Source organism: Anser anser, assembly GCF_964211835.1.
Source record: "Anser anser genome assembly, chromosome: 4".
Classification (NCBI taxonomy): domain Eukaryota; kingdom Metazoa; phylum Chordata; class Aves; order Anseriformes; family Anatidae; genus Anser; species Anser anser.
In genome coordinates this window covers 51,723,203-51,742,269 of record NC_139724.1, presented here as the reverse complement: position 1 = coordinate 51,742,269, position 19,067 = coordinate 51,723,203, and the positions used below count along the sequence as shown (strand labels likewise).

General features: G+C 36.2%; 1 protein-coding gene across 2 annotated transcripts in view; it reads right to left on the bottom strand.

The window, feature by feature from the left end:
- NFXL1 (nuclear transcription factor, X-box binding like 1) overlaps positions 1-19,067 on the bottom strand; it is a 42,585-nt gene that overhangs the window by 12,646 nt on the left and 10,872 nt on the right. For both annotated transcript variants that reach the window (XM_083835943.1, XM_083835944.1), the window contains exons 12-19: positions 18,471-18,591; positions 17,714-17,870; positions 16,882-16,973; positions 16,588-16,609; positions 11,426-11,566; positions 8,979-9,145; positions 8,065-8,134; positions 9-113 (exon numbers count right to left, since the gene is read on the bottom strand). In XM_083835943.1, coding sequence (XP_083692069.1) covers positions 9-113; positions 8,065-8,134; positions 8,979-9,145; positions 11,426-11,566; positions 16,588-16,609; positions 16,882-16,973; positions 17,714-17,870; positions 18,471-18,591 — 875 coding nt within the window. The remainder of the gene's footprint in view (positions 1-8; positions 114-8,064; positions 8,135-8,978; positions 9,146-11,425; positions 11,567-16,587; positions 16,610-16,881; positions 16,974-17,713; positions 17,871-18,470; positions 18,592-19,067) is intronic.

Sequence of the window (19,067 nt, the reverse complement as noted above, 5' to 3'; positions counted from 1 at the left end):
AAATTTACCTTTTTCAGTCTCTTACAAGGACATCGGAGTTTAACCTTCTGGCTGCAGTTCAGAGGACAGCAACCTGAATGGCAAATCTCTTTACACCGGTGACCACAGGGCAACTACAAACAGGGGAAAAAAAATCCCCACACATTAAGTTACCGTAAAATTACAAGGAATCTATGAACTAGTTTTATTTCAGACACAGCTGCTAAACAGAAAACTCATTCAGCTTATCAGTTTTTTCCCCACTTGTGAAATAAGTTGACTTTTTTTCCCTTTGAAATAAGTTTTTTTTCCTGCTTGCTTGTTAATCGCAGTTTTTCAGCTTCTGTAGAATTATTTATCTTTTATTTGCACAGCTTGATCAAAAGACAATTTTTCTTTCAAATGATACACAAACAGTCCTCTCCACAGTAATTTATACAACTACCCTAGCTACCTGTATGTTGGGGAAATACAAGTAGATAAGGTAAGAAGAAACAAGAAAAAAAAACAAGAAACAAGAAAAAAATCAAGAAAATTGAAATTAAACATACTATAGCAAATTTTAGATCAGACAGAACCAACAGAAGAGAAAAATTAGAAGTCAAAATACTACAAGAAATTCTTGCAGATAAAACTTAGTTTTGAACTATGCAGAAGTCAAATACAGTCATCAACATTCTTATGTCCAAATTAATTTCACAAAATCCTAAATTTCTGCATTTGGTAAATGATCCTGTTTTTGACATCTGATAAAGAAGTTTTTAAACTGCCATGGCAAATTTTAACACTTAGAATGAAAATATTATCACTCAAATATTAACACACAAAATATTATCACAAATTATATATAACATAATTTAAATATGCTACCTTTTAGGAATGTAACTGTTCCCGGCATTATATTAGATAAAAAAAATGACAAGAGTTCAAATAAATTTTTTCACTTACTGTTAGGAACTTGACTGACCTTGCTCATACACACACCCCAAAAAAATCTTCACAACATTGATTTATCATTTTTAAATACATAACCCAATACTGTTGATAACTGAAGGTGACAGATGAAATATCCGTTTGGTTTATTTGTAAAGGTAGTTTTAAATCACAAAACTATTGAAAATTGTTAAAATTATTTTGGAGGGTGTTTATCAAAAGTGAAATTTCAACTGTTAACTGCCATCAAGGGATTAAGATACCCTTGAGTCACCGTCCCTGGAGATCTTTAAAAGACGTTTAGATGTAGAACTTAGAGATATGGTTTAGTGGAGGACTTGTTAGTGTTAGGTCAGAGGTTGGACTTGGTGATCTTGGTGGTCTCTTCCAACCTAGACGATTCTGTGATTCTGGAAACTTTAAAATACATATTTTTCATTTATTAACAACTGAAAAGGTATACGTACTACCTCACATTATCCACAAGAATGAGAACACTACATAACACAATTACAAAATTACATTAGTAAATTTGGTCCTTAGAAGTACAGTGGGATTTAGTTAACCTCAAAACTAGAATCATGAAATCGCACCTAAAACAGAACATAAAATTTTCCATTTTAAAATTATGCAATAGGTGCACGTGTTTTCATGTCAAGTCACAAACTCGTTACACTGATAGATATTTGGTGGTTTGGGCATTGTTTTTTCAGTTAGTCTCATCCCATTTCACACAGGACTAGAAGGAACCTCGAAGACATCAAGCCCAGTCCCCTACCACGGGCTGCCATCTCATACGGTCCCTGTGACCACACGATGCCTTACCATGAAAACAGTGGCATGGTGGGGGGAAACAATGGACACATGGCCTCACTTTAAGAGGCAAGAGCTTTTTTTTTTTAGCCAGCCTAAATCCATTAGTTCTCATCCTCATATTGAAACAATTCTCTACTGCCCTTTCATAAAAGGCTCTTTATTCCCTTCTTTGAATTTCAACCAGCTTAAATCAATGTTTCTTGAATACAGTAGGCAGAAGTACATGTAATATTCCAAATGACATCTCGGCAGGAAGGACTTTGTACAATGCCTTAATTGAAACTTATTCTTAATAGAATATCTTCCCCTTAACATCTTCAGCTCTCATTTGCTTTTCTTTCCAGCTAATTGTGCTGTGACAACAAGAATTTCTGCTGTCTCCCAAGAACTTATTATTAGCCTTGACATGCATGGTCTTACTGTGTTGTTTTTTTTTCCTGTAGCTAACAACATGCTCCACATGCATGTTCTGCACATGTATTTCTTCAGTTGTCATGTACCAACAACACCCCACAAATTTTCATCTGAAAATCCCAACGTGTTTTCAGTTTTACTGAAAACAATGCAAGATCAGTCCTCAAGCCGGTCCTTGGGAAAATTTCCTTACTGCTAACGTCTCTTGCTCCAAATCCCCATTTAGGGATTTTTTGGTGTTGTTTATAGTTGGGGGGGAAGAGAAAGGTTGGTTTTATAAGAAAAAAACCTACAAGGAGTTGTTTCCTTTAGTCCACCTTAATCCTCTTCTTTAAGTGAACCAGATATTCAGTATATGGCAATGCTTCTGTTGGAACATGATGTGGCAGATCTAATAATCTTCCCTTTCTCTGAAGGAAAAAAAATTGATCATCCTATCAAAGAAGGAACTTGATATTCTCTGGCACAATTTATCATCAGCAAATCTATCTTGCATTTTGCCTTATTTTGAAAAGATGAGGGAGAAGCTTGTCTTTAAGCCTTTCGTGCTACTGAGCCCAGAGTTCCAGCCAGGAACAGAGTCTGCATAACAGTGACCACAAACCTTGCAAAATCAGGTTGCTACTGCACAATCTGAGCACATTAAGAGAATCAACCTCCTCCTGGCTCCCTACCCAAGAGCATCACGCACAGTAACAGCAACCCAGTCTCACCTGCAAGATGTCCCACACTGGCAAGAAAGATCTGTGGCTAGAACTACTACTTCCAGCTAACTCTTCCATAGGAATTAGGCACATTTGCAGTAATAATGTCAAAGCCCAAACAGTTTTAGAACTGACGTGTCAAAAATATCAAAACTGCAAATTCTGGGCAGCAGCCCTCACGTGAGCCTCCAGGTCCTACTGCAATAGAAATTCTTACGTTACATACCGCCAGAGCACAGCACAGAAGTATATTTAATCCAACCCTGACATCTGTATTTACCCATTTAGTGCATGGAACTACACTGTTCACACCCAGCAGGATACAGGGCAAGAATGAAGCTGGCAGTGTAAGTTGCTTCTTACTCCCTCCACTGCAAAACCAACATATAAAATCAAGAGGGGCAGTTAAAAGAGTGAGAAAACAACATTGTCCCCATGAGCTCAGAAAACAAAAGCAATTCTACCACTTCTGCTGGAAAAACAGTGCAGTGGGAAGGAAGAAAGTTTTTTGCTTGTTTTTGAGTATACATGCTAAGTTTCTAGGTGCTAAAATGTAAAGTGTGCCCCTTCAGATCTTTTTCATGGTAAACGTGTCTTCTTGTCAACAGCTAGTGAGCTAAAAGCTAAAATGAGCAGGCTGTATATTTGTCACGGCAAGCTCTTACAAAGAAAGCCATTTAATCCACAGCTCTGAACACAAACAAACAAAAATCTTATGAGTGTTTGCCACTTTGGCAATGCATTTAAATCACAACATGCCTGATGATGACAAAAACAGTCAACATTTATGGACATTTAACTGATTTCCACCAGCAGGTAATAAACACAACCTGTTAATGCACATACAAGGAAATCATCACTCTTGAGCAGCAAGAGTACAAAAGCTGAATTTATCACTTCCAACCCATGGGGCAAACTCTTCAGTTTAAAGCGTAGCTCTGCTTCCAGAGCTCTATGAAAAACTCCACTGCTTAAACCAGACATGGAGGAAAATCCCCTCATGATGGAAGCAAAGCTGTGCATCTTGCAAAATGAAGTTTTTGCAAGCCACAGATATTTTCAAGCTGTGTTTACAGAATATGATTAGCAATCTAGAAATAACATTTATTTCATTTATAGAAATATAGGATACTCATACTTTCAAAACTTAACACTTTGCCTCTGTAGCACTAACAGGTTAAAATAGATGTGTCACAATGTGGTCCCATGCTTCACATTAAGACAGTATCAGAGTGCACAGTAAAAGTACAAAATACTGTTATTTTGTCAAGAAAATAATAATTACATAAAATAGAGGAAAATGCGTTAAACAGATTCACAAATATTAATATGAATATATAAACAATGAAAGCTGATAGACTGTTAAAACTTGAATTTAAGATTTGTCCCAAAACATCTGCTAACATGATCATAAGAACTTAATCACTACTGATTAAAAACAGTTAAATTTCCTTCAACAGGATATTTAGTTATTGCTACCAAACAAGGCAAAGAACTTTTTAATTAAAGCTTCCCATTTAACAGCTGTAGCAATATCAAAGACTTTGCTGCTCCCTAAAGCAGAAAGGAAATATGAGCTGTACTATATAATACTTTAGTCTTTATAGCTTTATACTACCACAGCCAAAACAAAAGCATGAAACCTGGTGAGGCTTTTAAGTTCCTGTTGTATTTTTTCAAGGCACCAGACAATAACCGATTTTCATAATCCCTGAAAGTAGCATGCTACCTGTAATTCAAATATGGTAGTATACTGTCTAAAAAAATTTCCATTAACCAAGTAGACGAACATCTCAAAACTAAGACTTCAGCAGAATACTGAATGTTATTGAACCTAAACTGCATTTTGCTAAACTTGGTGGAGTTACAGTACGTGCTGATTTTTAACAAACAGCAGTTTCACCGAGTTCTTCTAGCTCAGTAAACCAAGGTCAGCTTCTGACACTGAAGAAGGAAATTCTCATAAAACCGTATCTACAATTTGAGTCTCTGAGGACAACACAAAAACATTTCCAATTTGGTTTTGAGCAGAAATATTTGATTGTGAACTTTAAAAGTTCTAAATTCTGTACTTTTCTCCACCTTATCTTTTAGCCAAGTTGATTCTAAGTTCTTGTCATAAGGACTCTTCAACAAGCTTGAACTGTATTTGCAGGAGTAGGAGAAGAGGGATTGTGGCAAAGGGATATCTGTTAAGACTTCTCCTTCAAATGATATTTATAATATCACTGATAGCATTAAGAGAGGCTATTAGTACCATTTGTGTTATAAGACTGCCAGCTTTCCCAAAGTTCCTACCGATACGATATACTCATAACACAGATACAGTATTCCTAGCACTGCTCAATATCCACAAAAAGGGAACAAGTTTTTTAGACAAAAGTTCAGGAGAACATGCAGTACTTCTGAAGTTATCAAAACAGGATCAGGAAAAGTAGGATGAAAAAAACAAACGATAAAACAAAGATACAAACTACCTGAAGCAGGACTGCACTAATACTTTTTTGTTTCAAGAAAACTAGAAATAGAGCTAGAGACACAGGAAGAGAAGAGTATGCATTTTTACATCATCAATTACACTAAAAGATTTTGCAGTTAGCAGAAGCTGCATAAATCCTTATTTTTAAGGCATCTATTGGAATAATTTTAAAAGTTAAACAAAAGCTTTATCCAACATCCTATTCTGTTGTTCCGAGCTTTCTGTCCAAATCCCACTGAAAACAGTTTAAAAAAAGGCATCTGTGGAACAGGGTAATTCTTAACTGCAAGATAGAATTCAGTACTGCCACTGGATGGATTTTAAACCACAGACTGTGTTTTGGGAATACATCCAGAAAAATCACAACAGCTACATTAATCAAAGTCAAAGATGAGATACAGAAAAAATCTTTGAAGAGAAGCTGAAGTACAGGAACACACAGTTCATGTTAAGAAATTATAAGTACTCTTGAAAATAAAGAGGAGGAAGTGTTGCAGCAAATAAAACCAAAGAAAGAGCAGGAAATGAAAGGACAAAATTAAGAAGTAAATGGACAATGAAATAATATCCTAAAGCGCTCCCCTGCCAGGAAGAGAACTTTCAGACATCCAGATGAGAAAATGGTGACAGGCACATTCATTTACTTGTGCAAGACAGACAAATAAGGAGGATGAACAGAAGAGAGAAGACATCACAAAGACATCTACAAGGGCAAAAAGCAGAAGATGTCAGTAGGCACAGAGCTCACACAGACTTTCTGTTGGGGTTTCATCGATGAGTTAACAATCTGAAGGGCGACCAAGCTTGTGAGGGGTCTGGAGAACAAGTCTTACGAGGAGCGGCTGAGGGAGCTGGGCTTGTTCAGCCTGGAGAAGAGGAGGCTCAGGGGCGACCTCATCGCTCTCTACAGTTACCTGAAAGGAGGCTGTAGAGAGGTGGGGGTTGGTCTGTTCTCCCACGTGCCTAGTGACAGGACGAGGGGGAATGGGCTAAAGTTGGGACAGGGGAGTTTTAGGTTGGATGTTAGGAAGTACTTCTTTACCGAAAGGGTTATTAAGCATTGGAACGGGCTGCCCAGGGAGGTGGTGGAGTCACCATCCCTGGAGGTCTTTAAAAGACGTTTAGATGTAGAGCTTAGGGATATGGTTTAGTGGAGTACTTAGTGTTAGGTCGGAGGTTGGACTCGATGATCTTGAGGTCTCTTCCAACCTAGAGAAATCTGTGAATCTGTGAATCTGTGAATCTTGTCTGAAAAACAGAGGAACAGAGACTGTTGGGAAACAAGCAGGAATACTGTCAATTTTTGCATTTACTCAAAAACCAGAAGTGTATGGCAAGGATTCAAATTTGACGTCTTCAGCACTAGAAAATAATGCAACAAAAGAAGAGTTTTGAACCTACGTTTATTTGGTTGAGGCAGAATCCAGAAGATTAGGTAAAATGGTAAGTCTGAGACTAGAGGATGTCAAAGACAAACCAGCATAAAGGAGCTGAGTGGAATCAGTGGAGAATGAGCGGCTGAATCAAACTACTTCTGAGTGCCAGCTAAACATTGCTGGAGACAAAGACTTAGCTACACAGTAAAAGGCCAAAACAGAATAACAAAATAATAATAATTACGTGATTAAGTATTTTCAATACTTCAAAATATGTACGAGCATTTTCTTTATTGCAGGGAAGCAGAATTTCTCAGAAATCCTGAAGAGCTTAGCATTGAAACACTTTCCAAAATATCCATGACTATTCATGTTTTTCCACTTTTTAGTTTTCTAATGGGGAACAGAGCGAAGAAAGGACTGTTACCATCACCACAACGAATGACAACTAAAGAACAAAGATACAACAAGTAATACATGGATTTCTGAAAACACACAAGCAGAACAGAGTCACAGTGCTGGGAGGGTCCAGGAAGAAGTCATTTGGCCTGTGCCTCATGTCTTACAGCAATAATATCCACAACTGGACTAATCCTGATACATGTCTAAGCTGCTACTGACAAAAATTCTGTAGCTTCTCCAACCAATTTTTCCTGTGCTCTACAAGCTTTACTTCTCAAAAAAGCAGTATTTAACAGGAACCTTCCTCACACTTACAGTCACTAATTCATAGCCTGTACATCACATACAAAGGATATTATTCTTCTCTTCTTTACAGCAACCCTTTATATAACCAAATACAGTAAAGAGATTAACTGGCTTGTCTTAAACTTCATACTGCTAAACATTTCACTATCACAGCCAGGCATTAACAACTTCATCTCACTTGTCAATCCCACCCCTTCCTACCCTTCTTTTAACCCCTTCCCAGAATTGTTGCACAGACAGTGATTAACAGCCCTGCACAAGAAAAATCAAGTGCACAATTTTTTGTATTTGTCCTAACCAAACCACACCCCATTATTTTGGGGATATATATTTTCAATATCAGTTTTCAACCATGTTAAAGAACATACTCTTCCACATTCAACCTCATCTGTATGCTTAACCTTTCAAGCCATGAACAGAAAGTACTCACTAGTACTGCCCTGGAGATAGATCCCAAATCATTCAGTATAACTTTGACAGCAAGACATTAGTAACTGTCCTCCAGATACAAACCACCTGTGCATCTACCGTTTAGTGTATTTCTTTAGACTAAGATTCTTCAATTTGCTTAGCCTATGAAACTGTATCAAAAACCTTAAAAAAGTAAAATTCGCAAGTTCATCAAATCAAGTACTTCTTTGTTAATATGGCTTACCTCTTTTGGACACTGATTTTTGCAGGAAGTTAGAAGATCCTTTTCTTGTAAATCAGCAGACGTTAGTTTTCTATAAAGGAAAAGATGTATTTGGGGTCAATTCCAAAGTTTAAAAAAGAGGAGTCAATACAGTTAGTGACGTATTTTAAGTGTATCTCGTTGTAAAGAAAAGGTAATTTGTCCACATCCTGTGGGACTATATAAACTACACTACATCTCTATCAGACAAGAACACGTAAACCAAGAGGATTTACAGTACTTTAAAGGGAACATACACACACAGAAAAAGGATACGAGTAGGATGAGTGTTTTCAGAGCAATATTCATACAGAGGAAAATGCTTAAATCTACAAGTCCACCTTATATTTAGTAAAGCCTATCTTCCCCTCTACCCACACACTTACAAATAATTAAAAAGAAGCACAAATTATTATTAATATGTTTTCCAATAAAAACAGATAGAGTGTGAAGGACTTTTTTTTTTTTTTTTTTTTTTTTTTTACAAGTCCACATTTTTCTAAGTTTTAGCTGTAAGGATCTTTTATACTAGCTACATTAATTCTAATTCTTTTTACAGAATTCTTTATACACTGTAAAAGACCCATATATAGATTAAACATTATGTAGATTACTATACATTTGCATAACTCAAAATATTGCTGAATTATAAAAGCATTATAAATCGGTTTTGCTCATGGGACTCTGTAAAAGTACAGTTATTTTTGCTATATTAGTACAGTAACACCAAATAAAAACACTGGCAAATTTTAAATATTAAAACAATGCATTATACAAAAATGATAACCTTTAAAAGAAGTTTTATAACTTGGCATAGGGGTAGCTCCTATCCCCATACATGTCAAATGGTTTCCAATTAGTAGCATTCAAATGAAAAGCTCGATTCTGACACTTACAAGCATTCGATGTACAGAACTGACAGTTTGCAGTGACACTTTATTTTAAGCATCTGGAGACATGATGGGCAATCCCCAGGATGACAGGGTAAAACACAGCGGTGAGAACAGCCAGGTGGCCGTGGCTTGGTACACTCCTCTTCACACTGCAAACATTCGGGACCTGCCTAACAAAATAAAAACAAAGCACTAAAGAAAACGCCAACCATTTGTTTGTTAGACATCACTAACAAGCCTTTAGATAGAATAAAGAGTTGGGGTATTTTTGCCAAAAGAATTCAGCTATTCAGTTGGATATCCCTCAAGCAAAATATTAAAATGTGTTTTTATGAAAATGTGTTTTAAAAAGAAAAGCAGAAATGCCAGTGTTAGTAGGTCAAAAACAAAGTTCTATTTTGCCTCCTAGACATAAAAGAACCTCTCAGTATTAGTGCTTTGGAAAATTGTTGTTAAGTCTGTTAATACTCTATGGAAAACTCTCAGAAAAATAATTTCATATTCATACATCTCTTCCCACCCAACACAATATTTTAATGCTTTAGTCATGACACATGCAATACAGGGGCGTGGAAGTTTAAAAAGCAAACTAGGTCATTCCATTTCCATACATGTATGATAGCCTGTATAATCTTCTAAAAAGTATGAAATGAACATCAGCAAGGTAAATTAAGTTCCATTTCTATTCATATTCTTAACAACTTATCCACAACCCCAGTCTGCAAATACACACAGAAAAAAATCGCCATGATTTAACAACTGAACCTATCCAGCACACTCTTTAAGGCACATCACCACATTCAAATGCTCAGTCTCACAAAAGCCAGTCAAAGTAAAGCCAATTTACCCAAGAATGAGGCTACACAATGCTTCTCCAAAAGGACTAATTCCATGCCAGTGTTTCATTTTTTTGCTGTTCAATATAAGGGTATAAGGATTTAAGTTTTAATACAGCTTTCCCCCTATTTTCTTCTGCTTACATTTGAACAACTTTTGCGGAAGAATTTTAAAAACAAACCTTTGTACAAACATCGTTTACAAAACACAGCCCCCCCCCAGAATTAACACCTAGGAAAGATCACAGCAACTCAAAGCATTTTGAAAACTGTGACAAAATTTAACAAATAGTGAGTAAATGCAAACTGCTGGCCTTTCTACTATATTTTCTAACACAACAGGCAGAACAAATCTTAATTCCAGACAGAAAAATCATTACAGACACAGGCAAGAAATTTAATCAGCCATTTTCTGACTACATCTGCAATTTAGTTTATCACAACAACAGAACAAAAGCTCTAAAATGTCAAAACCAAATGGAGTTTACAAAAATGTAAACAAAATTGAACAATGATATCTACCCATACTTCCCAAGTACAAAGCATCCCTTTTTTTGAGAATGTATTGTTTCCTTCAAAATGGAGCCAGGCATAATCCTGATTAATACACATTTCAATGGGTTTAACTGAAGGAGTAAGCACTCTCTTACAGTCATAACTTGAGATATTTAAAGAGTTGTCACTCAGGATTTACTGGTCAACAAGTTGCCCTAACAGCTCACACTCTTCATACAGAAGTTCTACAATCATTAATAAATTAATATAGTAACTGCAACATATACAGTTCATAGATGATGACACTTCTTCTAGGATTGGAACTCGCATGTAAATTATCCTATTTAAGTTAAAATATAACGGTAAACTAAAATATAACAGTTATGTTTTATATCCAATTGAATGCTTGCTTAGTGTTCTAAATGGCCAGAGACTATATTGCAATCTTTTTCTAAAGTAATGCTTTAAAATCTTATAAAGCTCTTTTGCTCCAAAGCATGACTCCCTCAAAGCACAAGCTACATGCTCTTGATTGTTCAAACCTAGTCACCTTTGCATTTTTCATTTTTTCACATTATTTTCAGCAACTCAGTCTCATGACAGTTTCTAGTAGACACTGATAAACACGAATGTATCACCCCAGTGATTTAAGTCTTTGCCTGTTCTTCAACATTTGCAGTGCTTACACATATATGCTAGCCTCCTCAACCCATCCATATATCGCTCGTCTCAGTAGTTTCCCCAGTAGATTGCAAGTGCATTTGTTTAGAGGCATTATCAACGGGTTTCTCAACCCCAACCGTTCTGAAAACTGACTTTCGAAGAGAAACATCCATGTCACATGAGGTTTTGACGACTACAAAGCAATATAATAGTATGTTAATATAAAACAAAAAGGTACACATTTATAAAATACATAACGCTGTCTCAGTTTTATTGTCTGAGCAGTACAGACTAGCTAAATGTCACAGCATCAGTGGGAACAGATCACATGCAAGCCTCCCAGCAGAATCTCAAATAGATCCTGTGCCTTCCAGCAGCATATTCTTTATTTTCCAATTAAAACTGAAGACAATATATAAAATACAATAAAACAAAAGTGAAAGAAAATCAGCCTACCTTCTTTCCATCTGCACTACCGTTGATTTTAGTAACATGGTGACATTCTTTCATGCAGGTGTGATTCTGACAACCGAGAAGCCGCCCACAAGATCTTTTACATGAGTAGGGACCTGCAGAGTGGCACGGTAAGGGACTCACCTGGAAGTGACAAACAAATAAGAGATATATACATATATAAATATATACAGGCAGACTGTGTGTGTATATAAATATTGCACATGTGTACTGAGAGTTGAGTGTGCACATATATAGATAGATGCACACAAACACAGTATCATTACAGAGAAATTTTTGTTCTAACGTACCTTTTGCTAAAGAACAAAACCAGTGGAAAGTATTTGACTTTTTTTTTTTTTTTAAATACACAGAGACTTCAGGTCCCTATCCCTAAAATCACATTTGTTTTACAGTGATTACACCTGGTAGAAAAGCTTGCTTTATTAATTAAACAAGCTACCTAACTTTGACAACATATCTTCCTTTTTTTTCCTTCCTTTTCTTTAAACACTATTGCAGACTCAAATCATTTGGTGTTATTTAGTCCCCCTTTCTTAATTACACTTGTGCCTTCCATTAAAGGTTCCCAAACTGCTCTACAACTATTACAGAAGTTGGCTACAGTTTGTTTTCACTGGGTTAATTGTGTTATGGTCATCACAAACCCAAAACATTCTTACAATTCTACAAACAGAAAACAACCTGCAAGCCAGACATTTTAAAAAGCACAGTCACCATATCAAATATAACTCACAGAAGTGGAAAGGGGAAGAAGAAGATGCTCTATGACAGGCTCAGGGTTTTAATTTCTTACGAAGGATATATTCTTACCTTCTTTTTTGAGGTTGACACTCCAGTTAACAGAGCTTTTTAGTACAATTCAGAGCATCGATTTAGGAGGTTTTAAATTCCAGTGGCACTGAAACGGAATGTAAGCTCCTAACTTTGTTAACTAGGTTACTTTCCTAAAGCTGAAGGGTATAAGTACTCTCCATATCAAAAAACAGTAGAGGAAACTCAGTGCTCCCATTTTCCTAACATTACATAATATTCACGAGAAAAAATAGTTTCTGTCATGCTGTCAAAAAATGATTTTTTTTGTTATGACCATTTCACAGAGGAAAAAGAGAAACTATTTCTGATGTTATTACACAACAGAGTAATCTGACGTAACTCACTTTGACTCAACTAAGGCTGTGATTTTATGTTATGGCCTTAGCAGACTGAACAGCTTGGCCCTGCACCCCTTCTTTTTCTCTCTTTCAACTCTACAGTCCTACCACTCCTACCACTTACTTTGAACGAGCTCTACTACACATCTGTCTTCAGAGCAAGACAATTCACCTAAGAGAAGAAGAGGAATTCACACAAAAACAAGCTCCTTTTCTCTTGCTAGGCTTGCAAGTTGTTTGACTGCACAACCAGGAGAGCACTGGAACTGAAACAAGGTAGAAGATGGAACCACACAGGTTAGAGTGAGGAACGTCCTCCCTTCAGCAGTGTGTGTGTGTTGATCTCCCTCAATCAGAAAGCAAAAATAAACAAAGCAGGATTAGAGTCCACTTGCCCACAGAAGTGTTTTCTCAATCCCACCCGAAATAAAGTCCGCATTCCACACCCAGTCACTGCAAAACGCAATTCATTCACAAAACTTCTGAACTCTTCTCATCCTGACCCCAGAAACCGGGAACAGGAAGAGTCTGCTTGGCAGGCTGAACTTCAGACAAAAAAGCACGAGGCTATCGTGTCCAGCTTCTCTCACATCCCTGCACCAGAACTGAAGCTCATTATGCTGGCTAAAGCGCTAATACAGCTGTAGTGCATAGTCTGAACACCTGGCTCCTGCTCCCTCTGCAAACATCCCACAGCTCAGTCTCCGATGGCTTTTGCTTACGTTGATCATATGAGCAAAAGGCAGTGATAATCCTAATAAAAGAGCCTGAAGCAGCCAGAATAGTGCTATACCCAACAAACATATGCTGACTAGAAAAGCTTTTATCATTGCTACTATCCTGCCCCTTCCCTTCCTCTTCCTCCTCCCTCTCTCAGAGTCACAACTTCATTTCAGCAGCAATGTAAATAGTCTAAGGATGCTGGAAGGCAAAAGAATGAAAGAAAATGTATACTGGACATTGAGATCTGCCACTGCACACTTCTCTACCTTTTCTTGTGCCTCTATTTCCAGGACATTTTCCAAATGACTAAAAGCAACAGATGCATCAGCTGGAATATGAAAATAAAATCAAGTACAATAGGGCAGGAAGTTTTGAAAGTATCCATAAGCTATTTAGCCATAAAGATTAATCTCAACAAGTTTTACTAGAGGCAGAGTAATAGTCTTCCTCCTATAAATGAACCACAATATTAAAAATAAAAATAATCTTACAGAATAATACAACACAGCATTAGATTTCTACCAAAGAATGCCACCCCACTCTCCCCACACACAAAAACATGAATATAGACTTTTGTCTGCCTGAGAATGAGACTGATTTCACAGGATATTCTAACTACTCCTCACAAACAAAATCAGAACGTTTTCCTTCCTCTATAGCACTTAATGAAATTAAACAACTACAAAATAATTAAATACAGTAGATACGTAAATACCCTCTCCAGTTAAGACTTTTTTGTTCTCATTTACCTTCTACAGGCTTTAATTAATGCTTTTCCATAAAATCAGATTTTGAATATAGCCATTAGATCTCCAAATTTGATTTTAAAAGAGCACATGTATGCTACTGCTATGAACGGCCAAAGCTTACAGTGGTCCAAAAAATGTAAAATATCAAGTTTTCATTTTGGGGTGGCAGCAACTGTGATGACAGGTGATTTTCTGACCTACAATCTGAATCAGAATTGAGTACTGCTCAATTTCCAAATCTAATGAAGATCTACTAACTTTTCTAAATGTATGTAAAAACACTTGGAATTGACACAGTGAAATTATTTAAAGGGAAGCCGCACACCATAGGCACAAGAAATCTAATTTTAGGTTAAACATCATATTTCAGTGAACACAGATTTGATACAATTATATTTTCTGAAAAGTAGTTTTAAGCCTGTTGTCTCAAGCGATAAATCACTTGCTCTAAGGACACAGACTTGTAAGAAGTTGAACTAAATCAATCCCTTCAAATACTTTAAATTAAATGCCACCGAAATAAAACAAAAACGTTCAGCAATATTTAAAATCAAACATTTACACAAATTAAAATTATTGTCCAAGTGAAAATGTAAAGACAGCAAACATGTCTTTAATAGCGTACAGTTCCTAAACCCTTGCGTTCATTCGCTCTTCTAGTTGTTGTCTGCAGGCATCTTGGTAAAGCACAAGTCCTTGTAACTTGTTTCATTCCAGCTTCTTTCTTTTGTACCTCCCGCATTGTATCAGGTATAAAAACAGCCCAACATAAGTAATAATATAGTACAGCAATGAGATCCTCTTCAAAGCAAAACTTTGCTTGAGAAAATTGTTACCTGTGAAACTTAGATTTCCCAGTGAAAATCCCCTCAGGGGCTGGGAACTACTACAAGAGAGCATGTATTCAGAAATATACAAATGTTTTCTCTTGCTAACAAAAGTAAATTAGTTTAAAGGTGAGAGTACCTTAGGTACATAAAAATGTACCTAGACCACATGGTTAAACACCCCCTTCACACGCACATTAATAAACAAGACATTCTTTGCTTCTACCGCTATCAAAGTCTTAAAGATTAGGACACTTAATTCCACTCCAGAAGCTGCTAAAGTGCAGCAGGAAGGAAGCACTGCACCCTGTTGGCTCAGAGAAGGAAAGTTTAAACTAGCATCAGTAAACATAAATCCCGTAAGTACACGTTCCCTGAGATTCCTCCCTATTTTCTGTACTAACCTGTAACAAAAACATGACTCAAAGCCATTGACTGGCTCTCCTAAGACTAATACACAACAGAGAAGGGATTTCTTTAGTTATTCTGAAATAAGCAGTTACAAACATGTGGTTACTGGAACCACCTTGTCTAAGAAGAGCTACACTGTCCTCTCTTATGGGGAGTTTACATCCATGCAAATCTGAATAGTGCCAAAACTGCTTACGTTAACTACAGCAAGTTACGTTGGGCCAATTGCACAGAGCTTATATTTTAAGTGTAAATTCATGAAAGATAGGTTTTATCAAACGTCACCCTAACACAAGAGATGTCATTGACCCAAAGTGAAATATTGTTCAAAGTTTTACTGTGGAAAACAAAACCAAAAATCAACTGTTCCAACAACAAACAAAAATGCACAGTTATTCTTTAGTCATTTTAAAACTCTAAAAGCACATTTTGATTTAGCTGCAGTGTTCAATGGAAGCTCAATGGAAGCTGTATTCACAGCCTGCTCAGATCAATAAATGCATTGCATGAATAGACTGCTGATGTATGAAGTTGTTAAAAACAGTCGTGGATGTTGCTACCACATATTGGGTTGCCATTACAACAGATAGGAAAAGATTATTAAAGGTCAAAGGAAAAAAAAAAGGAGGTGGTATCTTTAAATATTTTTAAGTTCACTGTTTTCTAGAATTTTTCACTTGCTTAAAGTGAAACTAAATTTGTTATAGTTATGTTAGCTGCACTTTGATTTCTTAACTTTTAGAAGTGACTATAAATACTGATGCCCATTCAAGGTCAGTTAGATTTTCTTATAAACCAGAATAAATAATGACTTCATCTGAGATTGGAGAAGGCTGCACATCAAAAAGATGATCTTTTAGTCCACTAATTTTCCTGTACTACATTATGTTCCCTATCCTTTTAAACAAAGGACAGCAGTTGCTGGAAAACTGAGGAAAGTGTGGAACAGGGAGAGAAGAATAACTATAAAATGAAAGGGGGTGGGGGAATTTAATGAAGACGGACAAAAATCAATTTAAACAGTATCTGATCAGCTACGCAAGAATACACAAATAGCTTCATAAATCATAAGTTTAATTTCTAACCAAGAATTCTAAAAAAACATTTATGCATTCTTTAAAAACAGACTAAAATAACTCTGATATGTAAGCTTTTGTGATATTTCATTGGTTTTAAAATGTAAGAAAGCCAGGTAATATTTGTCTTCAATATTTTTTTTGCAGACTGAAAAAGGGAGATATACTTCATATTTCATTTAAAAAGCCAGTGTCCAGACTCACCTCATGCTGCCCGAGACACTCCCTGTAAAGGAGAAAAAAATGAAAGATTTCGAAAACGTGTATTTCTTTAAGTAAATAAAGGACTTAAAACAGTAATAGCGCTTTTCACAGGAAAATAAGGCAATTTATAAAAATAAGTGCAATTCAGGCTAGTGAAGGCATCACATGCAGCTAAAAAAGCATGTCCAATATGAGAATATTGTTCACAGAAGATTTTCATGTTCATCCCTACAAGAACACTAAAAAAAATAAACACTCTATTCCAAAACTTTGTTCTCTGTTTTTAATACTTACACTGGTACAGGAACCTGACAGGGTGGGCACGGTAATGCAGTTTGAATAAAGGCGGGTTCAGACGGCTGCTCCCAAGGACCTGCAGACTGATGCTGAGAGCAAAGTACACCACCAATTGAATACAAAACACAACTGGAACCATCTGCTTGACTTCAGATAAACATCATCTAAAGAGATCCCACTTGTAACAAATACACTTTCTAGTAATTTTTTTTTTTTTAAACTAATGGAAATCCTAACACCACCTCCCCAATCAGAATTTCAATTTCATCTTTAGCATGACTATACATAAGAAAAGGCAGGCCTGCAGCCCTACTGGTAAAATCAAACACAAACAAACAACCGAAAAAAACGCAAAATAATTCTAAGTATTTAACAGAGGTAGAAACATAAAAATATTTTTCTTAGTAAAAAAGTGAAATTATCATCATGAAATGCACATATGCATATTTAAAGATGTCAAGCAATTTCTCACTTCTAATTTTTGCACACTTTGATGATTTAGTAAATACCAAACTTCAGTTTTTGCTTCCATGTTAAAAGTAACCGCTTACATTTGAAATTAAACATTTGTAATAAAACTCTAGCCAGCAAAGATAGCTTATTTCTTGAACAACTGTATCTGATAAAAATTGCACAAGTATATATTACAAAATTAGATGGTAACAAAGGAACTAGAACCACTTAATTTCTCAGTTAAGCAGTATGCATACCTCTGTGCTCAATTATTTACTCTGATCTACAAAAACCTTCAACATAAGATTAAAGGTCAAATAACTGTTTGTTATTCTTCAGAACAAAAATAATACACTGTCTTTCAGTAGTTACTTACTAAGCCAGTTTGCTTCACAAGTGCCTCATCATGGCAGGAAACTGGGCACAAATGACCACACGCTAATGTTTTCTGGCAGGGCTGACGACACGGAGGACACCGACCGAAGTGACAGTAGTGTTTCTCCTGGGTAGGGTGGTGACATGTAGGTGGGCGACTAAAGTAAAATCCAAGAAGGAATCAATATGACAGCAAGAAATAATGAAGTTATAGTCACTAGACAATTATGCTTGAAATACACAAATTGAGAAAATCTTGTTTTTAAAAAGAAGTTTAATTACCACCTTCTTCAGTGATTAATATTGCAGTGAAATTACATGAGATCTAAGAGAAATTAAAGTAAAAGCTGGGTTTGCATATTACAAACAGGTATTCCAATTCCAACTCTACTATGGGCTAAGCAATCTTGCTCCACCTCAGCAGAAAATACTCTACATTTTCGTTCTTCTAGTCAAGATTTCTAGGTAAGCAGTCTCGTGGAGGTACCAAAAAGGACGTGAAGAAGGGAGCAGGACTATAGAGTTAGAAGTGCTCAGTGGGGCAGAACTTCCCCATGACAGTAGCAAGCTGCTCATGAAACCACAGTAAAGAATTACAGTATGAAGGCTTATTACTAATCTGCACTGCATAGTCAAGCATCCAGAGAAGTGAGAAACAGCATCATTTCTGCTGTTTACACAGTTATATTTTACTACTTTCTTTAAAGACACCATAAACTCCACTAAAGAACTAGAACACACTCACTGTCTATACTAACCTGCACAGCTGTTTGCATTTGGGAGGCTTGATGGTGCGCTCTCTGCCACAGGGCACTTTAATGACAGTTTTTCCACAATTGCATTTCACATCTACAGTCTCTGGACATGGATTACAACTACCTAAAATAAATACATTAACAACATGATCATCTGAATAAGCTACTGAGTACAAACAACGGTAACAAACTTAACTCTGAATATGCACGTGGTATAAACACCCTATTCTGTTTGATCTAAATAACGAATGGTTGTTAATTTACTTCTGCTTAGTTTCAAATCCCTCTTGGGAAAGAGAATTTCAACATTCTAAAAGAACAGTAATAATAATGTTGATTATACTACAGCTGTTACCTGGTATCAAGTGTAAAATAATTCCACCCACCCATTTTAAAAAGAAGCCAGCATCATTATAGCCCAGCCATTTGGACAACACAACACTTAAACATTGCCATTTATGTTTCTCTCTTACATATGTATGAAGACATATCATCTTTCATCACTATATAAAAGATAAAAAGAGACATTGAAAAACTGATAAGATACTGTTTTGGACAATATTAAGAAATGTTCATCCTTTATATATAATTAATGCTTTT